Source organism: Odontesthes bonariensis, chromosome 13 (assembly GCF_027942865.1).
Source record: "Odontesthes bonariensis isolate fOdoBon6 chromosome 13, fOdoBon6.hap1, whole genome shotgun sequence".
Lineage (NCBI taxonomy): Eukaryota > Metazoa > Chordata > Actinopteri > Atheriniformes > Atherinopsidae > Odontesthes > Odontesthes bonariensis.
Genome location: NC_134518.1, coordinates 10,738,102 through 10,756,933, shown reverse-complemented (window position 1 = coordinate 10,756,933; position 18,832 = coordinate 10,738,102). Strand labels below are relative to the sequence as shown.

Sequence of the window (18,832 nt, the reverse complement as noted above, 5' to 3'; positions counted from 1 at the left end):
ATAGTGTAGCTACAGTTGATAAGATTACCCTTAAACTACGTGGCAACATGGACAGCTGCATGAGGAATGACAAACAGCTACACTGTACATCAGCTAACACCTGAGTTATCTGAGAAAATAATATAAAAGGAAAAAAAAAATCAACCTTGAAATTGTGTTCCAGTTTGTTGAGACTCGAATGTGGCACTAATCTGGATATGTCCCAGGGCTTATCAGGGTCACAAATGAGAGGGGATTTTCCCCGAACTGCAGTGGAATAGTGCAGTACGTGTTTTTAAAAAAAAAGTCGGGTTAAAAAAATGGCTTATGGACGACAGCATTCATCTCATGCGTTTCCCTCCGAAATAAATGACCAGCTTATTCTTTTTATGCCAGTGATCCACTAGCAAATGGCTTTACTTGCTGTTCCCTGCATTTGCTCATATGAATCTTTCTTTAATCACTTGGACAATCATTGTCTGCAGCCCATTATGGCAGGAAAGAAGCTTAAACCCTACGTTTGCAAGCTTGTCTCTCCTACTTTCCTTCTGATCCATCCAAATATTTTTTATTTTGGGGTTTTTCAGATTATTTAATCCAGATGCTTTACAAGAAGTTACTGAATAAGTAAATCTTTTCACGGCTGATCAAGTCACAGGCAAAAGCCTGGTTTGAGGTCTTTTCTTCCTGATCAAATATATCTTTTCTTAGCTTGACACTTACTTGGCAAGGATCCATGAATTATCCAGCGTAAAGTCCCTGCTTTACCAGAATCCCTTTGTACTCAGGATCATATTACCTTACATCCTCAAATCTGCTGGCACACCAATGCAGAAAGTCTTAATATTAAAATGGGAGTCATTTCTTTTTTCCATTAAATATAAATCTGTTATCTAATAAATGTACATATTTACATTGTTGCTGCAGATCAGTTCAGGACGATGGCACACATCCAAACATCAGCAGGTGCAGGGTACAAAAATAGGAAAATGACTAAATCCCATACTTTATATTGGCTGCTGGCCAACTGGGATCATGAGCCAGTTGAAGCCGATGAAGACCTTTACAATCAGATGAGGCGGTATTAAATATAAAGAGGACAGTGGAATATTCCAGTGTGCAGGTGTTCTTATGTTATGTAATGTCAGGTATTTCTAATTTTGTCGATTTGTTCCCATGCTTGCTGGCCTGGGACTTAAGGAAGGAAAAAAGTAACTTTATCCTTAATGTGTTCTCCAGAAAAAGGAAGTGCTTGACAAGCACATTTATCTGTTTGGCAAAGACAAAGTTTTTTCATTGAGTGCAAACTCCCATAATCTTTATTCGATTCCCACGTCTTGAAAGAAAAAAAACGTCCCACTTGTTGCTAGATGAAAGTCTAGCCACCTTTGGCCACCATTGTGTCCTTCGATAAGTAAACCACCCAGTAGACCATGTTAAACGCACCAAAGGACACTGGGAACAGGATCCGTGCGTATTTGTCAATTTTACTGGTTCCACCCATACCAGCAGTGGTGGGCTGAGAGCATGGTGTCTGCTTTGGCTCCAGTTTGTTCCCCATCATCTGGATGCGCTCCAGCTTGGGCCCCAGCAGATGCTGCAGAGATGAGGAGTGGGCGCTCTGCTTGCACGGTGTGCCCGCCATTACATCTGGCGTGGAAGCTGCTGCCTGGGGCGTGCCCTTCACCAGCTGGGCGGAGGATGAGGCCACGCTGAGGAGGCTCTCAGACTTTGGGCTGGAGCGAGACAGGGTGGAGGAGCTGCCATTCACTCCGCTCAGTAAAGGTCTCAGTGGCCTCCCTCTTCCTAGTCCTGAGATGTTGGTGCTGGACTGGGCTCTCTGCTGATTGCTCGACTCTTGTTGGGAAATATAATTCATCCGCTTTCTCAGAGAACCATTGATATCAGGATTTTGCTGTGAAAGACAAGAATTAAACAATACTTAAGTTGCAACGATGAAGAAGTTTTCTGATACTGATATATCTTCTGATTTCCTTGTGTTTTAGCTTAACAACTTTGGTTTAACTGCATTACAGCCTAATTTGATCAGGTAATATCAGCCTCACACTTGAATACTGAGACACACAGTGCGTCATTTGATTAGTAACAACACAGCATGGCGGGTGTGTAAAGGTCTGACTTTCTCAAAATGATGTAATATAAGAGATTACGGATTTACAGGGTTGGGGGTTTGGGCTATTGTCTTATAGAACCAAAAACTAACAGGACATTTTTTCCCAAGGCAAAGGGGACAAGAGATGATAAGGAAACCACATTTTCCACTGTTCGTGGGGGTAGGTTAGCCTTTGTGGCCAAGTAAACGGTAGCTAGACAAGGAAAATGGTTGTCATCATGATATAGGAAAATGGAGACATAGGATATCAACATGCTGATGAATCAAAGCTTAAGCTGTATCTGTGTTGGTAACAGGGTAAATAAATTAATTCGTTTTGAAACTTTATTCATTTGTGCTGTGGACCAAATTGTTCTTCACAGTCTTTCATGACCTATAGAAAAAGTCATATATAAACAAGATGCAAAAATACTGCTGGCTTGCGCTCAACTATGGACTTCAGTGAAGTGGAAAACTCTCTTGTGGTCTCACAAATGAAAACTTGAAATTAATGTCATAAATCATAGATTTCCACAGCCTTCAGGCTAAAAAAGGAGTGGGATCATCTAGCTTTCTGTTTCCACACAGTTCAAAATCTACCATATTTTTGTCAGAGAAGGCTTTGCTTATTTCAGCAAGACAGTGCCTGCCTGACCATCATGTGTACATGACAAAAACATGGCTCCAATGTAAATGTATGTAGTAAAACTGAGCTGCCTGCAGTCCAGATCTATAACTCTCTGTGATGATGTGGTGCATTATGCAACAATAAATACAAGACAGAAGGTTCCAAACTGTTAAGAAGCTGAAATCTTATTTGAAGCCAGATTGAGAAAAAGTTTCAAAATGTTTCAAGTTTCAAATTGCACGCTATTCAAATAAACAATGCAATTTCTCATTCTCAATATTACACGTTGCATATATGCAAGTTTGATTAAAAGATGTATGAAGTGATCTTCAAATCATTGGGTTCTCTTTTTAGTTGCATGTGACACATCCCATTCCGACATTTTATGGAAACAGGGATGTTGTTAGTTCCTCAAAGAGCACTGTCTAATTTTCCCCTGTACTCCACTGTCCTTACTTTGGTCAATGTTGTGTGACAATGTGAAGAATGCTCATGTTTATTTCAATGGAAGGGTTTAAATTTAGGTCGTATCATATAGGGGGAAAAAACGTGCACAAACACAGATTTCCCTAAAAGTTTTGGTAAAAACTTATGATTCGGATGGCCTTTTGGAAACATTTCTAACCTACTTTTAAAAAGGAAAGAAACAAAGAAAACAAAAAAGGCACATACATACTAAATAAATACATTTAAAAGATATTCTAAGGAAACAAATGGTGTAATGTCTGCTTTCTGTTTGAAGGCATTTGATGACACGATAAACTCACTTGGATTTTCTTTCTGAAAAGTGCGTCAGCGGACATCAACCTTGTCATATTGATCTGACACAGATAGTCTTCATCTGGAAGCGGAACATTTAGTGTTTGCAATACAGATGTCACTTACCAAGGATTTCCCTCATTTCACACAGCTTAAGACAGAAAGTAGGTAGCGCTGCATAGGGGTGGTAATGTAGCGTAGCATCAAAGGAGCTTATCCTTTGAGAGTTGATGTTTTCAAGCAGAGAGAGTGTGATGCTTGTACCGAGGCAGTTTCAGAAATAATCCACCACCGCCAAACCCCCCCACCCTAAGATTGAAGGATCCAATACTATTGTTTCCCATAACCAGCAGAGAAAGTGTGTGTGTGTGTGATTATCGTGGGATTGTTTTTTTTTCATCATGGAAAAAGCGAAAAGGCTGAGGAGCTGGAACCATCAACAAGCCATGACCCGTGTTCCAAGCCCTCTGCTAAAGGGACCTGCACTCTAGGAAGACAGCATTAACACGCAGAACCCCCCCCCCCACCCACCCACCCCAGTGACAGAGCCTCTCTGAAACCTATACAGATGTACCAGTGCTGCGTTGCCGTGGCAACCTAGTAATCCACTGAAGTGCCGTTGTCACTATACTGCATTCAAGCATGATTACGCCATACAGGGATTTGGACTGGAGGGGGCAACTTAAAGTAGTTAGTGTAAAAACTGACATATACATTATTGGGTTATGTCATCTTCAACGACCAGTGGATCTCTCTGACAATTTATTGTTGTCTGTTTAGGAGAACTATGCACTTATTTCTTCATTTCACAGCCATCTGAACTGGAAAACAGCATATCGAGCACATTCCAACAGTTAGATGAAAAGTGATTTATGACACATTCATCAGATCTGACTAAGAGAACGAGCTCTGAAATAGCTTCAGAGCATATTCATGAAGCCTGATGTAATCCATATGTCAGCTACCACGCTGTTAAAGTCGTTTGTTTCAACATACCGAAACCATGTCAATTTACCCATCTAGAATTTCCACATTAAAAGCCCAGAACCAGATACACGAGAAGCTGCTTCCTGACTCTCCTAATAATCCGCTCTATTTTGTCTTCTCTTCAACAGAGTCAACAAACTGCCTCCCAATTTTACATTTGAACAAAAGCTGCGTTTGTCGAGAAACATTTGCTGCGCTAACAGCAATTACAATCTGTCATCATTCCAAATATAAGCAGCTTCTGGTGGTAAACACAAGCACATAAAGTCCCAGGATCAGATTTCTCGAGTCCTCCTTATAAGATTCTCTGTGTAGGAGCACACATCTAGGCTTAAGGCCAAATACACTAAACGTATAATAAAGAACATGCTGTGTTAGTGCTCCTGGAGGTAAAATGCGATCAGATTATTGAGCCACTCTGAGAGAAACAAACATCACCTGCAGCACTTCCTCTGTGTCTTTCACCTTCACTGGTGTGGTTTGGGGCACAGGGGGACATTTGGCCGGCTTCTTTTTGGCCCGCTCAGCCTGTGCGTTGGTGAAGTAGTTGACGGCAGCAAACTCGATGAGGGCAGAGAAGACAAAGGCAAAGCAGACGGCAATGAACCAGTCCATCGCGGTGGCGTACGAGACCTTGGGGAGGGAGTGGCGAGCACTGATACTGAGTGTCGTCATGGTCAGGACGGTGGTAATGCCTTTGATGACAGTAGAAAAGGCAAAGATTTTGTCAAGATTGTCTGAACTAAAAAGCAAGAAAATCAGTTGTACACTGTAAATACAGTGCTTGAACATTTGTATTCTATTTTCAAACATATGCATGTTCATAAACTCAAACATCAGATATTCACAAAAGTCTTACAGTAAAAGTAGACTAAGAAAGTCAAGTTGAATAAATGACCTGAATTTTTTACTCTTAGTCAGTTATCTATTGAATAAAATGATCCGGTAATACATCTTACATCGAAGCTGAAGAACTTGACAAAAGAAATCTAAAGGGTTCACAAACTTAGTGCTACTGTATCTCTGTGTACGTGGAAACTGCAGCTTCCCCACAGACAGACATTTATTTCAACACAACACACAGTAGATCTGAATAAAAAGAAGTGTTCAATAACCCATGCATGTAATGTTGCTCTCATCTGCATATTTCATTAACTGAACGCAGAGAGATAATGAACCATATAGTTAGCTCTCTGAAATGGAAAAATATGTACAAAAAAAGACTACAGTGTTTATGTCTGCATTAATAGATTCGTTTTTAGTCACTTGGGGCAACCTTACATTTTAAACAGTTGCCTGTTTACACATCCAGCATCTGTCCAAAATGTACTTTTGGTCCAAAACTGATGAGTCGAGAATGAACCAAGACGGTAAAATAGATAGATAGATAGATAGATAGATAGATAGATAGATAGATAGATAGATAGATAGATAGATAGATAGATAGATAGATAGATAGATAGATAGATAGATAGATAGATAGATAGATAGATAGATAGATAGATAGATAGATAGATAGATAGATAGATCCCAAGGTGAGGAGAAACTTTGGAAACTTTTGTGCATCTTTCTTAAACATGCGTTTTGACAATGCTGAACAGTTCAATGTTTGAGATTTAAGTAAAAGATTACCACAAAAAGTCTTTTAATCCTATAATTAAATATAAAACAACTGCTGCTTTTTAATAGCTCAACCTTTTTGGGGCTTTTTGTGACTCAACACCAACATACATCCAGCTTTTAACACTAAACATTTGACATTTTACACCTTTGTCACTTCCTCTTTGGATTTATTTAAACAACATTCAAAAAACAACTTTCACAATCTCTCATGATCGCACATTCTTTCAATGCAATTATGACCGTATCTCCCTAGAAATGCCACATGGGCATATTTTAAGGAGGAGTCTTAAAATGCCTTAAAATGCAGAACCTTTGACCAGGCTAAACAACTGCATAAATAATATAATAAATTGAATATAGAATAATAAAGTAAAGGAAAGGCCTCATGACAGCCTCGTGGCTCTCTTGGAGGGGGAAAAAATGCGTCAAAGAATAGGATTATTTCTGATGGCATGCAAGCTCTCCATCCAAATACCATTCTTGCATCAAAAGATGTTAAGCCACCAGCTTAAAGTTGCCTGAACCATATCTCTCATTCCACAGCATAAATTCTTGTGACGCTCCAACTGTGGAAATAGTATAAGTTAAAGGAGGTTATACATTGTACAGCTAGAGGACATATTGACGAAAGCTCACACACACAATCTCTCCCAGGACTAAATGTCATGTGTTTCTCATTTAGTCGTCACTGTTCTACGAGAAGGGGGACCACAAAAATGAAAAAAAAAAAGGGTAGCTAGCAAGGTCATTCGTGGCTTGAACAATGACAGAAGGTCACAGTATAAGGCTGTAGTTCATAGCTTGTCCTCTGTATTATTAACCAATAGCAATAATGTGATTTGGAGAAAATCCCCTTTAGGCGTAGATCTGGAACAGTCTGTGCTGCAGAGTCCTTGCACAACATAAATGCACGTCCTCTGTGCGCAGACGTGACCGCCATATAATTACCTGTCAGTCAAAAGCAACTGGCTGGCATTGATAGGTGAACTGCAGCTAAAGGCAACAAATAGAGGATATTAGCCTCTTATGTGAAGCTGCTTTCAATGTATGCTAAAATATTGACGCCATCTATCAACAAGCAGAAGCAGAAAAATTTAACTGAAATGTATTGGATTTTCCTCTGAAATCCAAGATTAGCTTAGTTCCGCTTGGAGATAGGAAACAGCAGCACCTCAAAAAGAGTGTTTATTAATGAACCCAGTACTTTTACAACATTTACTTCTGAGTATATTGTTTATATTATTTGTATATTTTCATTGCACCTAAGCAAAATAGATACAGTATTCTACATCACAACAAAGCTTGACAAGATGATTAGCTAAACCTCGCAACAATACTTTGGGTAAACCTAGCTAAACCTAGCAAAGGCAGATTTAGCTAATCATCTTCTGGCTTTCCACTGTCACAGGGAAAAAACATTAACTACTTCTGTAGTTAACTACTCCTGCAGTTCATAACTAATCTTGTAGTCATTCTTTACTTGATTATTATCCCTTATAAAAGATAGCTTCTATTTAACAACGCTCAATCTTCATACTAAGCTATGTTTATCACTTTGTGGCTTTCCATTTTTACTTGAAAGATGATTACCCACCCCTGAAGTTAATAACTAATCATGTAAGTAATCTTTACTATGTTAGTGACCCTCATAAGTGAGCAAGGTACCTGCTTCTAACTCTTCTGTCTTTATGCTAAGCTAAGCTAATAACTTTGTGGTTTTCCCTTTTCACACTAAAGGCCATGATTCACGCTCCTCTACCACTGCTAAATCAAGAAGGAAAAAAGCCAATCATTCCATACTCTGATTTGGCATTTTGAAATATGCTTTTTATTTTGTCCCTTCGAACTTAAGTCAAGAAACTCCAAATGTAATCCTCTTTCCACTTCTGTTTGTCTCCCTGACAAACTGATTCCTCCGCCCTCAAAACAGGTCACTGCAGCTGAGTCACTGAAGCAGGAAGTCAAAACAGACTGTAGCTGCAGGGGAGAAGGGGAGAAATTCCAACACCCTCCTTCCATCCCACCCCAAGCAGCCAAACACGGACATTGAAATGCAGTGGATAACAGCAGAAATCTACTGCCTCAGAGGATCAACTGATGCGACAATAGCAGTGCTGCTGTGATGCCTGTCATGCTGGATACTTCGGGGCAGCTCAGCTGGACTGTCAGCCACTGTGTGGGCACTGATCCTCCAGTAGCCTACTGCAAAATTACACTATGCAGTACCAAGATGCATTTCTACCGAGGGTTACACATCATATTTTCGGAATTTTCCATTCAGCAAACATACTTGGCACACAAACTAAACAGGCAACAAAACTTAGCATTGTGTCAAATTTACTTTGGATGGATACATGTGATTCTACAATGTCTGACTTTAGCAGAAAAAAAACATGAGGAAGACTTGTTGTAGGTTACTACAATATTTAGGCAAGTCCACCTGCAGTCCACCAACAACAAAAACATGACCTTCATTATAACTAAATACTAAAATACATGTCAGTAGACTGACATGCGTTGGTTGTGACTGCAAGTTTTGGGGTCTAATATACAGTATAAATGACTGCCAGAGCCAATGACAATGAATCACCTTTCTCTTACAAACATTTGGCCAGTGTTACTATTATACTCTAACTTGTTCTCACTTGTCGACTATTCTGACCTAAGTCAACCTAATTTATTGTGCATTTTAAACAACTTTTCTTAACGTTTTCCTAAACTTAATCGTGACTTTATATGCCTCACCCTAACTAACTGCTTTTTAAGCCAACCTTCCTAAGCCAGGTAGTTTTAATCCCTTGTCTTATTCAAGTATAACTTTACTTAACTTTAACCATGTACTCAGCTGATCAAAATAACTTAAAATAACAGAAAAAAGATAAGCGAAAAACAACATTCTGAAGGATGGACTCAAACACGAGTCCCACTCATGGGAGTCTGGTGTCCTTCTGCTGGTCACAATCTACAACTTTGCCACTGGATGTTACTAAATCCAAAAGAGCGCCCGCTTTAACTCTCCAGATAACTCCTTAAAAAAACTCAGCCTCAATGTCAAAGTAGGTTAGAATAGCTCTAAACCAGCCACATTTGATATTCTTTGAGGACATTTGTCCCTATGTTCTTCTGCATTTAAATGTATACTGTAGTATTTCAACTTATTTGCAAGAACATGTTCAACACATTTGGAAGAGGTTCTGTTTCAAATACTGTTTAATGCAAAACTGTTCTCAACAAGGGTAATCAAAATTAAAATTGTATTTTTAGGATTATTTTGATATCCTAATCAAATATGTCAAATAAAAACAACACTGCTTTAGATTTCCTGTAATCACAACATAGTGGAAAATCAAGTTCTGGTGAGTGGAGAGACAATCCAGCTCTGAATGAGTAGACGGGGAGGAGCAGAGTGAGGGGTACGTGAAGTCTACATACCAAAAACTGTGCGTGCCGGGACTGATTCTTTATTTATCCAGAAGGACACTTGGGAGAGGATTACTGTCATTATGCAGGGGATATACGTCTGAATCATGAAGTAGCCCATTTTACGTTTCAAGTGGAAGTGGACTGTCATCACCACATATTCACCTGGAGGATTGAGAGAAATGAATTAGTTTGATTAACACAGAATTCAGTGTTTCAAGCTGACAGATTTCAGGTAATACAGCGGAAAACAGAAGTCACATTGAATCATCTTTTAGACCCTTTACATCCTGCTAACATACACATACAATGTGCTCTAGCTTCCTGCTGCAATAAATCTAGTTTTTGATGCTTCTGTGTTTAGGTGAACCAACAGGCCCACTGAAATGACTCAATGCATGATGTTTACTTCATGAAGCTGCTGCTGTGTGCTAGTCATAGCCCAACAGACTGACTGTCATGTTTGTGCAAGTGTTAAACGCTCCAAATCCTTCAGATGTGTTTCCCATTATCTGTGTGGAGTAAGGAGTGTAGACCAGAAAAAAAGAAAGCTCCATACATCAATCTTTATACATTTGTCAAAGTAATGAATGAACAACCAAGTATATGTCAATGTTTTCATTGTCAATTTGCCTGGAATTACTCACTGCTGTTGAAAACATGAAATAGTGAAACAACAAGGAGGACTCACCTGTGATGGATTTAATAGTTTCACTGGAGACCGTCTGACCGATGAGATCATACTGAACGAGGCTGGAGGACTCAGGAGGGACTTCCACCGAATGCTGAGGCCCTTTAGTCCAAGTATAGATCATCTCTGTTTTAGGATAGGCATCTGTGGGCAAAGAGCAAAGCCACACTGACATTTGTCACTTCCTCAACACCGTGGTTAAGACAGTGAGATACATAAAGCGTCTATCATTTTTCCATATGTGCATCCATTTGTATATTGATATCATATTGGATAACTATTATTTGTGTGTGTGCTTGTGAAAATTGTCCCTTGTTTTCTCTTCTATTTGAGTAATTTCTTGTTCTGTCAGCTTCTTAATTCTAAGAAATTCTAGAATGATGTTGCGGTAGTGACAGCCTGCTGCAGTAGCTCTGAGTATATATGGTATTTTTATGGTAACTTCTTTCTCTGAAAATGCTTCTTTTTTTTCCCAACATTTTTCTGGGCTGGTTTGGATACTGTGCTACTATCATGGTTTCTGCTGGTAACTCTATAGCACTTTTTCACATCTGTAATGATGCATAATTATGCATAATGTATATGAGTAATTGACTGGGCTTCCCATAGCACAAGTGATGCCTGGAATAAGACCCCAAATCCAGATGAGTTGAAGAGGAGACGTCTAGGATGCAGAGCAGGAAAGCGATGACGAGGAAGTTTTAAACATTTCATGATTCGGTCAAATTGGAAAGCATGCGATCACTGGTGGAAAAAATAATAGAGTTTGGAGCCCTGGTAAAGCAGTAATATCAGAAAGGCAGTATAATTTTTTTCAGCAAGATATGGCAGCAGGAACAACTCCAACACCTCTCAGCTCAGCATTATTCTTTTGTCATTTTGGCCTGCATGAGCGCATGACCTAATGGGGATTTGTTCAAGAGGACAGTCTCAAATCATTACATACCTATGTTTCCCTTAAAAATCATTACAAGCACACATCATGTGAAATTCTCATGAAAAAGTGTTGTTTGTCACTTTCATGTTGCTCAAAAACAATTACAGTCTAAGGAGGTAGGGAGGGATGTCTGATGGCTTTATTCCACAGGCTGACATACAAACAAACTGAGGTCGAGCCACTTCCAACCCAACATTTTCAGAAGTACTCCTAAGATGTTAAGTCTAGGCATGAAGAAAACATGGTTATTCTTAGAAATGAAAAAAAATCATGGTTGAGGATTGCCATCACGTCACATGAACGCTGCCTTTGCAAAACAACTGGTAACATAAAATATCTCACAATTTTTGAGCCTTTATTTTCAGAGCCCTCATTTTTTGTCCAACTGAGTCAGTCACTCCAACACATTGAAATATTTCAGTATATATCAAACGTACTGACATCAGTTAGAATCTGTTTATTGTCACGCTCTATTTTACACTCTTTTACTGAGAAGTTTGTTCTCCTTTTTAGGTTGTTGCTTTCCATTGTAGCCAGTTTTTGTCAATTTTGGAATCCCAACTTTTGGATTTTCTTTCTGTTGAACCAAACATATCAAAAACGATGTTAAGCGTAAGAGGTCTAGCAGTACTCCCAGACCAATTGAACTCAAATTGAGGGTTGACACCCCGCACCCCACTTCAATTATTCTACTTCAGTAGAATAATTAATTGACTAATAAGCAAGACTGCCGTGTTTTGCAGTCTTTTTCCACAACCTTTTGCCAAGGACAGTCTTTCATATGGACATATAGTATTGCATTTGTGTTAATTGAGTTATATCTAAAAGGTATGATTGCATCCAGGATATATTTTTTAACTTGTTTTTTATTTTAAAAAAGTAACATTTTTCCATTAAGTTCCCTGTGCCTGTTCCTGGCTTTGGGATACTTCAGATGATAAAAAGTTCTATTATTTGCCCCTGTTGCTTTCTCAGTGTGTTTTGATGTTTGCACACAGGAGAAGTGGACCAGTCTGTGCATGCACAGCAAAAATGCCAGTTGTCTTTGCCTGCCACTCCCTATGGGACCCCACATCGGCAGGATACCAACTGTTCTGCCAAATGAAATGACTCTGGTGTGTCACGGAGTGGAACGCAGTGCCTGTGCACATGAGTCCAGATGGAGGGGCAGAAAAGGAGCCGGGAAGAGGGAGAGAGAGAGAGAACGATGAGACAAATTGAAGGCAGGGCAGGCAGTGAGAAAATGAGCTCACGCACACACAGAAACACACACCAGCTATGGAAAAGAGCTGCATAGGTCTGTGCTGTCCTGAGGCCGAGGAAGGGATTCTGACCTTTCCTTTGCTTCAAGCTTCATCAGATCCATGTTCGCTTCTTCCTGACCGGAGGCTGGCGGCAGCAGAGTGGGATGAGGAGTATGGTGAGAGGAGGGGGAAGAGAAGGATGACAACAACTGAAAAAATGTGAATTTGTCCTCTACAATGTCACCACATTGGGTAATTGACAGCAGATTGGGCGGGTGTAAAGGCAAACTCTTCTCCTTTTCTTTCTGCTGCAGATGTAATCTTCAAACCGCCTCTCCTGTCTGATAAGACAGAGCTGCTCTATGCGAGAGGCTTCTTTATGTGAGTCATTTTTGCTGACCAGTGAGGCCAGTATGAACACCAGTGCTGAGTTAGGGCTTCATTGTTCAACATGAAGAATGAAACATCTGATTGTTTGGAACCACATTCAGTCACTCCGTTCTCAGCAGTCTTTTTTAGCACTCAGTCCTCTTTAAAAAAGTCGCGTGATCAAGGTTTCTTAGGTAATAATTTTACTTTTCAAAAGCCTTAAGAACTGTCTATGATAGCCAGTACCTCGAAGAGCTTTCTATATACGTTCCTTTAATCAATCATGAAACCTTATATACGTAAAAAAAAAAAAAAAAACTCTTTTCCAGTGGTGATAAAAATATATAGTTTATATACATACATATATATATAGTTTGTGAATGTTACATTGCAGTTAGATGCATGCTTGGCATTGTTTTCTTGTTTAATCCCTTTGGTATTGTTAGACTCATTGGAAAGTTTTCCATTTTTGTAAAGATAATTAAAAACAAGATTGTTTTAATTTGTGAGCTTTAGAAAAGCTGATTGCTCCATAATTACTTCGCTCACATGATATTGATGTAATTTTGTCCTCACTTCATTTAACTAAAGCCACTTTAATTGCACCACAATGGATAAAAGCCGGTTTGCAAAACATTATGCAAGCTAGCCCAAAGTGAGAACTCATTCCAGAGCTGAAACCTGCTCCCCTGCTGCGTGTTCCATGCTTATCTCACTGCCACCTGTTTTGTAATAAGAAGTCAAAAAGAGGGGGGGGGGGGCATTTTCTTGTGGGGGTCATTACAGGCTGCCAGTGTTTTAAGCAAGAACTTCAGTTGTTTGCAGCCATCTAGAAACAGCTTAGATACAAATGTGAGATGTGGTGGTAGTTCCTAAACAAGAAAGCAGTTTTGTAACAATTCAATAACAAGATTTACATCAATATATCATTTTACCTTCAATAAACAGGCATTGATTGTATGTCTTGTGTTCACAAAATGATTTATCAGAGGGAGAGAAACGTACTGTAGATCTATTTGCCAACAGCAAGTTGTACAGCATGTACAGAGGTCAAAAGACAAAAGCTGTGCTGTCAGAGCAAAGCAGCAGCTGACTTTCTTCACTTGTCTTGTAGACAGTACGACTGAACAAGATCAGCTAAAACAATACCAGGTACTAGTTTGACCAAATTTCTGTGCCACATTTTCCATCGAATTTATTTCCAAGTGCCAGAGTATTGAACTAATCTTAATTCACAACTGACTCACATTGCACTTTTCATGTAGTTTACCTTTCCACATGATGGTCAATTTGTTGTAAAGTGATTGTTTAATGTGCCTCTTTATTTGGAAGTCAAATTAGAAAAAACAGTGAAGAGAAAAAGACAGACACCTTTTTTTCCATGCACCAAAACACCAAGTAAGTAGAAAGTCCCCAGGGATGTCAAAATGAATTTGATCAATTCTTCATAAGAAAGGAGTGAGGTTCACATGAAAATGTGTCATGATGGTGTCGTGAGGAGAAGGTACCACAGAGAAAAGAGCTGGCTCAATCCACAAGACGGGCAGAGAGTCTCAGCTAAGATTGTTGATCTTTAATCAGAGTAATGTGACATGGAGCCCTTTTATAGATTGGCCAAAACAGAAAGTCGGTAGTCTTTGAGTTGTGCCAAACAGTGCGTTAGCTAGTTCTGAGTGTGGAAAACACCTCGAGAGAAACACTGTTCAGCTCGGGGAAAGAAGTGAAAAGATCAGAATCAGAGATCAAATCTGAGACTTCAAATCGGAGCACATGGGACAGGAGCACATTGAGTGATGAAAAAATATTGGCAGAAACAGAGCCCTCATCAGCACGACAGGGTTGTCGCTAACCCTGATCATATTTTGTTTAATAACTAACCCTATACAGGTTTTTTATTTCATGCCAAAGCTGCACCAATTGCAGCTGAAATCAAAATCAAAGTTATTTGACACTTTTGAGTTGGATGAGAATAAAACCTGGTTCTTTGGTGTGACGGTGTGAAGGTGGTGTAGGGGCACCATCCATCTCCTCCTACCTCCTCATAAGCATTTGTAAGCATGTGGTAGCTGTGCAACATCCCATTTGTGACAGTTTCACACAATGCAAAATATAAGCACATTACAATTTGCAAAGAAAAACATACGCATGTAAAGTTTTTGGAGCCTTTTAGATGTGGTCATTTTACTATTTTTGAAGAGTTGTACATTTTATGTACAATTATGGAAGGCAGACGTAGAAATTTGACAACTTCATCGCCCAAAAAGTGTTGTAATTTCACAGTTTTGGAGCCTTTGTTGTAAAACTGTTCCGATTTGGTCAGTAGCTTTTGCACATTGTAGTGTGAGAATGCATTAACTCGCTGGACTTACAGCTTCCAAACTTGAGGGGGCATGCATGTCCATCCATGGGAAAATTCACAAGCTTCATTGGACACTCAGCATTAATAGTCAACCTGATCCAGAATAGAGAAGAATTGCTCGATTAAGGACCAAACAAGCATTTACTAAACACACATTTCTACACCGTAACACCTCCAAGCAAGGAAAGAGAAAATCTAAAAGCTCAACGTCTTTGATCTACTTTGCAATATTAGTCAGGGTTTTCTTTAAATCAATTTAGAATAAACAAATCGAGCTTTTAATTTGTTACTAAATAGTTATATAAATGCCCTTTGATCCTTTTAATCTTCACACAAAATTCTTGTAACTGCAGTGCAAGTTCCTTTACTGGTTGGATAATTTGAAAACTTAGCATCTATCCGGCTCTCTGCTGTTTATACAAAGATAACTTTGATTTAACTGGAAAACTCCGTTATTGCTTTACAAAAAAGTCTTCCGCTTCCCCTATTCTATCTTAATAGGCAAAAATACGGGAATAACTGTCAAGTTTCTATCAAAGACTGTAAATGGTGATAGAGTTAAGTATAAGGGAGTACCTCATGGTGTAGAGGATGGTGCCATTCTTCATGATGCGGAAGAGCTTGTTGGGGGCCGTCATGTTGTGAGCCACTGACCTCTTGCCGTTCCTGAAAAAGGTGTCTGGCGTCCACACTTTAGTCACCATGAGGTTGTTCAGCCTCAAAATCTCTATCGGGCCCTCGTACCTCAACCTCCGATCCACCCACGTCTGGCGAAAGAACACGTCCATTGTGTATTCCTTTGGCAGGAAAGTCGACAAAAACAAGAAAAACACATGAGATAAGTCGGACGAAAAGGTCTTGTTTACGTCCAAAACATAAAGCAGAATGGTGGTTTGCTTTACGGGTCCTCTTTACCTCTTTCAAAGATTATGCTTCTAAGTGAGGATACGTACCATTTCAACATCTGAGACAGGCCCAAAACTTGTCACATAAATGTCAGTCTTGACCTCAGTCACAGGACCTGTTGAGTCAAATAAACAGACAGTGTGTGTCATGTTTAATGACCATTTCCTGCTTTAAATCCTTCTAAGCCCCAGTGAAGTCTTGGAGGGACACCAGTCTTATTCACACTTGTGTAAAAACTGTTTGTAGGCCAACAGCCCATCCAATCCAGAGGACGGGCAGTAGCTTATCTCTTTCAGAGCTGTGTAGTGCCTGTGCATAATGCAAGTGAGAAAAAAAAGCTTAAAAGATATAAAAACTGAATTCTGTTAGATCTTTTTTTCCGCTCTCATTGAATGACTGTCAAAGCAGACAGAGAAGGAGAGCAGCAGTACACGCCTGCATGTGGGCATTTCTGTTGACAGGCTGCTTTGCATGGTGAACCAGAAATAAGTTGCCTCTGATGGAATAATGCTCGTTCCTAACATGAACAGGCAGCAGACAACCGACGTATGACAACCAAATCCGCACTTTAACATTCAAACTGTGCATTAGGCGTTTGTCCTCCAACATTCTCACGATTACGTAACCGCACTCGCTCAAACGTGCAGAGCTCAGAGGCCCGCCTTCAGAAAGCAAAACTACCAGGCTGTCACTATCAAGTCTGAGACACAGTTCAGCATCTGCTCTGTTGAGAAGCACTCCACCGAGATGCAACATGTTACATATAATGGAAGTCACATAGAGAATGGTGAAGAGACACCATGTTGATGTTACGATGTCATGAGCTTTGATCTATTTTCCCTCCTGTCTCAGGTGGATATTTTACCTCTCTTAGACTCTTAAAAATCAAATCAAGTGACTTGACTTGGATGTATTTGGTGCTTATTGCACTTCATGCCATTTTTAACCTCTACGTTGCTCATCCCTCTTCGCTGATGGAGGGTCTGTTTAAATTAGCGATGATTTGATTAGACTTAAAATGGTGTTTTTTGCTCACTAGTGAGTTTGCAGCTTTCCTATTACTTGTCATAAAAACATAAAGATGTTTTTTTAAGAGAATTTTTAGAATAAATAATCAACAGTATGTTTCGCTATGTAAACAGTCTCAATATTGTGATTTATCGTGTTTTTGGCCAAAAAGGGAATAGAATAAAAAGTTTGATCTTCATTGTGTTCAGTTGAAGATTCTGGCTGCAGCCGAGTTGGCACATAATTGCAGTGGATACCTGTGTGTGTGTGTGCGCGCGCGCGTGTGTGTGTGTGTGTGTAGAAACTGCTCGCTATGGTGCGCAAAAATCGCATTTTTTTCTGAATACCTCCAAATCCAGGTCGCAGCCTGTTGTCGTAGCCGTCCAGAAGTCGGTCCAAAATGCGCGTAAAATTCTCCGGATAGATCCTCTCATCCTTCTTTGTCTGCCCAGAGATTTTCCTCGCACTTTAAAGGGAAAAACAAACACTCTTAACTTCAGCGCTGAAAAGAAATAAGAGAGACGCCTCGTCGGGTCGGAGTGATGCGCGCGGCCGCTTTCAGCACCGCGGACAGAGACACTCACCAAGTCGCCAAACAGATAAAGTAGAAGAGGGTCCGAATAAAAGCGGGGCGCGTCGCTGTCACCATCTCCTTCTTCTTGGCAGACACCATCCTTGCATGCCATACTTCAAGCCTCTTCACATCTCACCACGGCAGCTGCCTGTGTCCCGGGGAAAGACAGAGGGGGGAGACAGGGCACAGCGGCGCAGAGAGGAGGGAAGTTGTGAGCCTCTCTCTTGCTCCCTGCAGTCTCCTCCGCCAGACGCGCAACAGTCACACACACACACACACACACACACACCCACGCACGCACAAACACTTCACCCCCAGCGCCGGTCACCTCTTGTCCGGATCCGAAGCTGTTACTGCTGCTGCTGCTGGAATCATCCACAGAAGGAAACAATGATTCCCTCTTTCCTGTTCTCTCTCTTTCTCACCCTGTTTGTCTCCCTCTCTCTCCTGCCTCTTCCTTCTCTCCTCTGTTTGCTTTCTCCTTCTCTTCTCTTCTCTTTTCGCAGATTAGACGTGCACCGCTTTGAAATGACTTAAACAGAGCTCCTTCACTTCACTTCACCCCGCTGTCAAAAACTGGAGGCTCAGGACTCAGAGGGCCGCTCATCTCCTCAACCCCCAACTCAGCGTTTGTGACACCCTTCTCCCTCTTAAATCCATCCACTGCACAATACTTTTTTTTGCATTTTGTTTTTCAGCTTTAAAGAGGCATTTACTTGCCTCTAATCACTACAAGCATGCCCTTTGACCTCAGCATACAACAGTTCCCATGACAGGCTGCCATGCGGCTATGTCATTTGCAGCTCATAGCCTACATGTTGAACCAGTTTCAGAAAATGCACTGGCGAGTGCCTGTGTTGAGATTCAAATGGGTCAGTCCTGTCGCAATACGCAATCACACACACGTTTATCCATGCAGGTACTGTAGAGGAACTGGGACAAGCCACATGCTGCTTCACAGATTTCTCTGCACCTGGGACAAGCACAAGACCTTGATTTGTGCGTGTGTGTCAAGTGAGAGTATGTGTGGCTCTGAAGGTGAAGCACGGGTAAATCTCAGGATAAACAAGATGTCTGGGTTCCACCACAGTGGCTTTCCTGATTAGTTTTGTACTGCACACACTTACACAAACACACGTACAGGCTTGTGAGGGGAAGCTGAGGAAACACGATGTGGATACTGTGTCTTTACGCGGAAGTCATGCAGTCTAATAGCGCAGCTCCCAATCCCCTGC

The 18,832-nt window shown here is 40.5% G+C and overlaps 1 protein-coding gene across 1 annotated transcript; it reads right to left on the bottom strand.

Moving 5' to 3' along the window:
- Positions 1 to 125: 125 nt before the first annotated feature.
- On the bottom strand, positions 126 to 18,010 carry gabra4 (gamma-aminobutyric acid type A receptor subunit alpha4). The gene is made up of 9 exons (XM_075480907.1): positions 17,608 to 18,010; positions 17,371 to 17,489; positions 16,063 to 16,130; positions 15,686 to 15,906; positions 15,120 to 15,202; positions 10,201 to 10,344; positions 9,522 to 9,674; positions 4,905 to 5,161; positions 126 to 1,894 (listed from the first exon to the last, which is right to left on the bottom strand). Exons 1-9 carry the CDS (start codon positions 17,694 to 17,696, stop codon positions 1,358 to 1,360), a joined length of 1,671 nt encoding a protein of 556 aa, XP_075337022.1. The 5' UTR covers positions 17,697 to 18,010; the 3' UTR covers positions 126 to 1,357.
- Between the last annotated feature and the right edge of the window lie 822 nt (positions 18,011 to 18,832).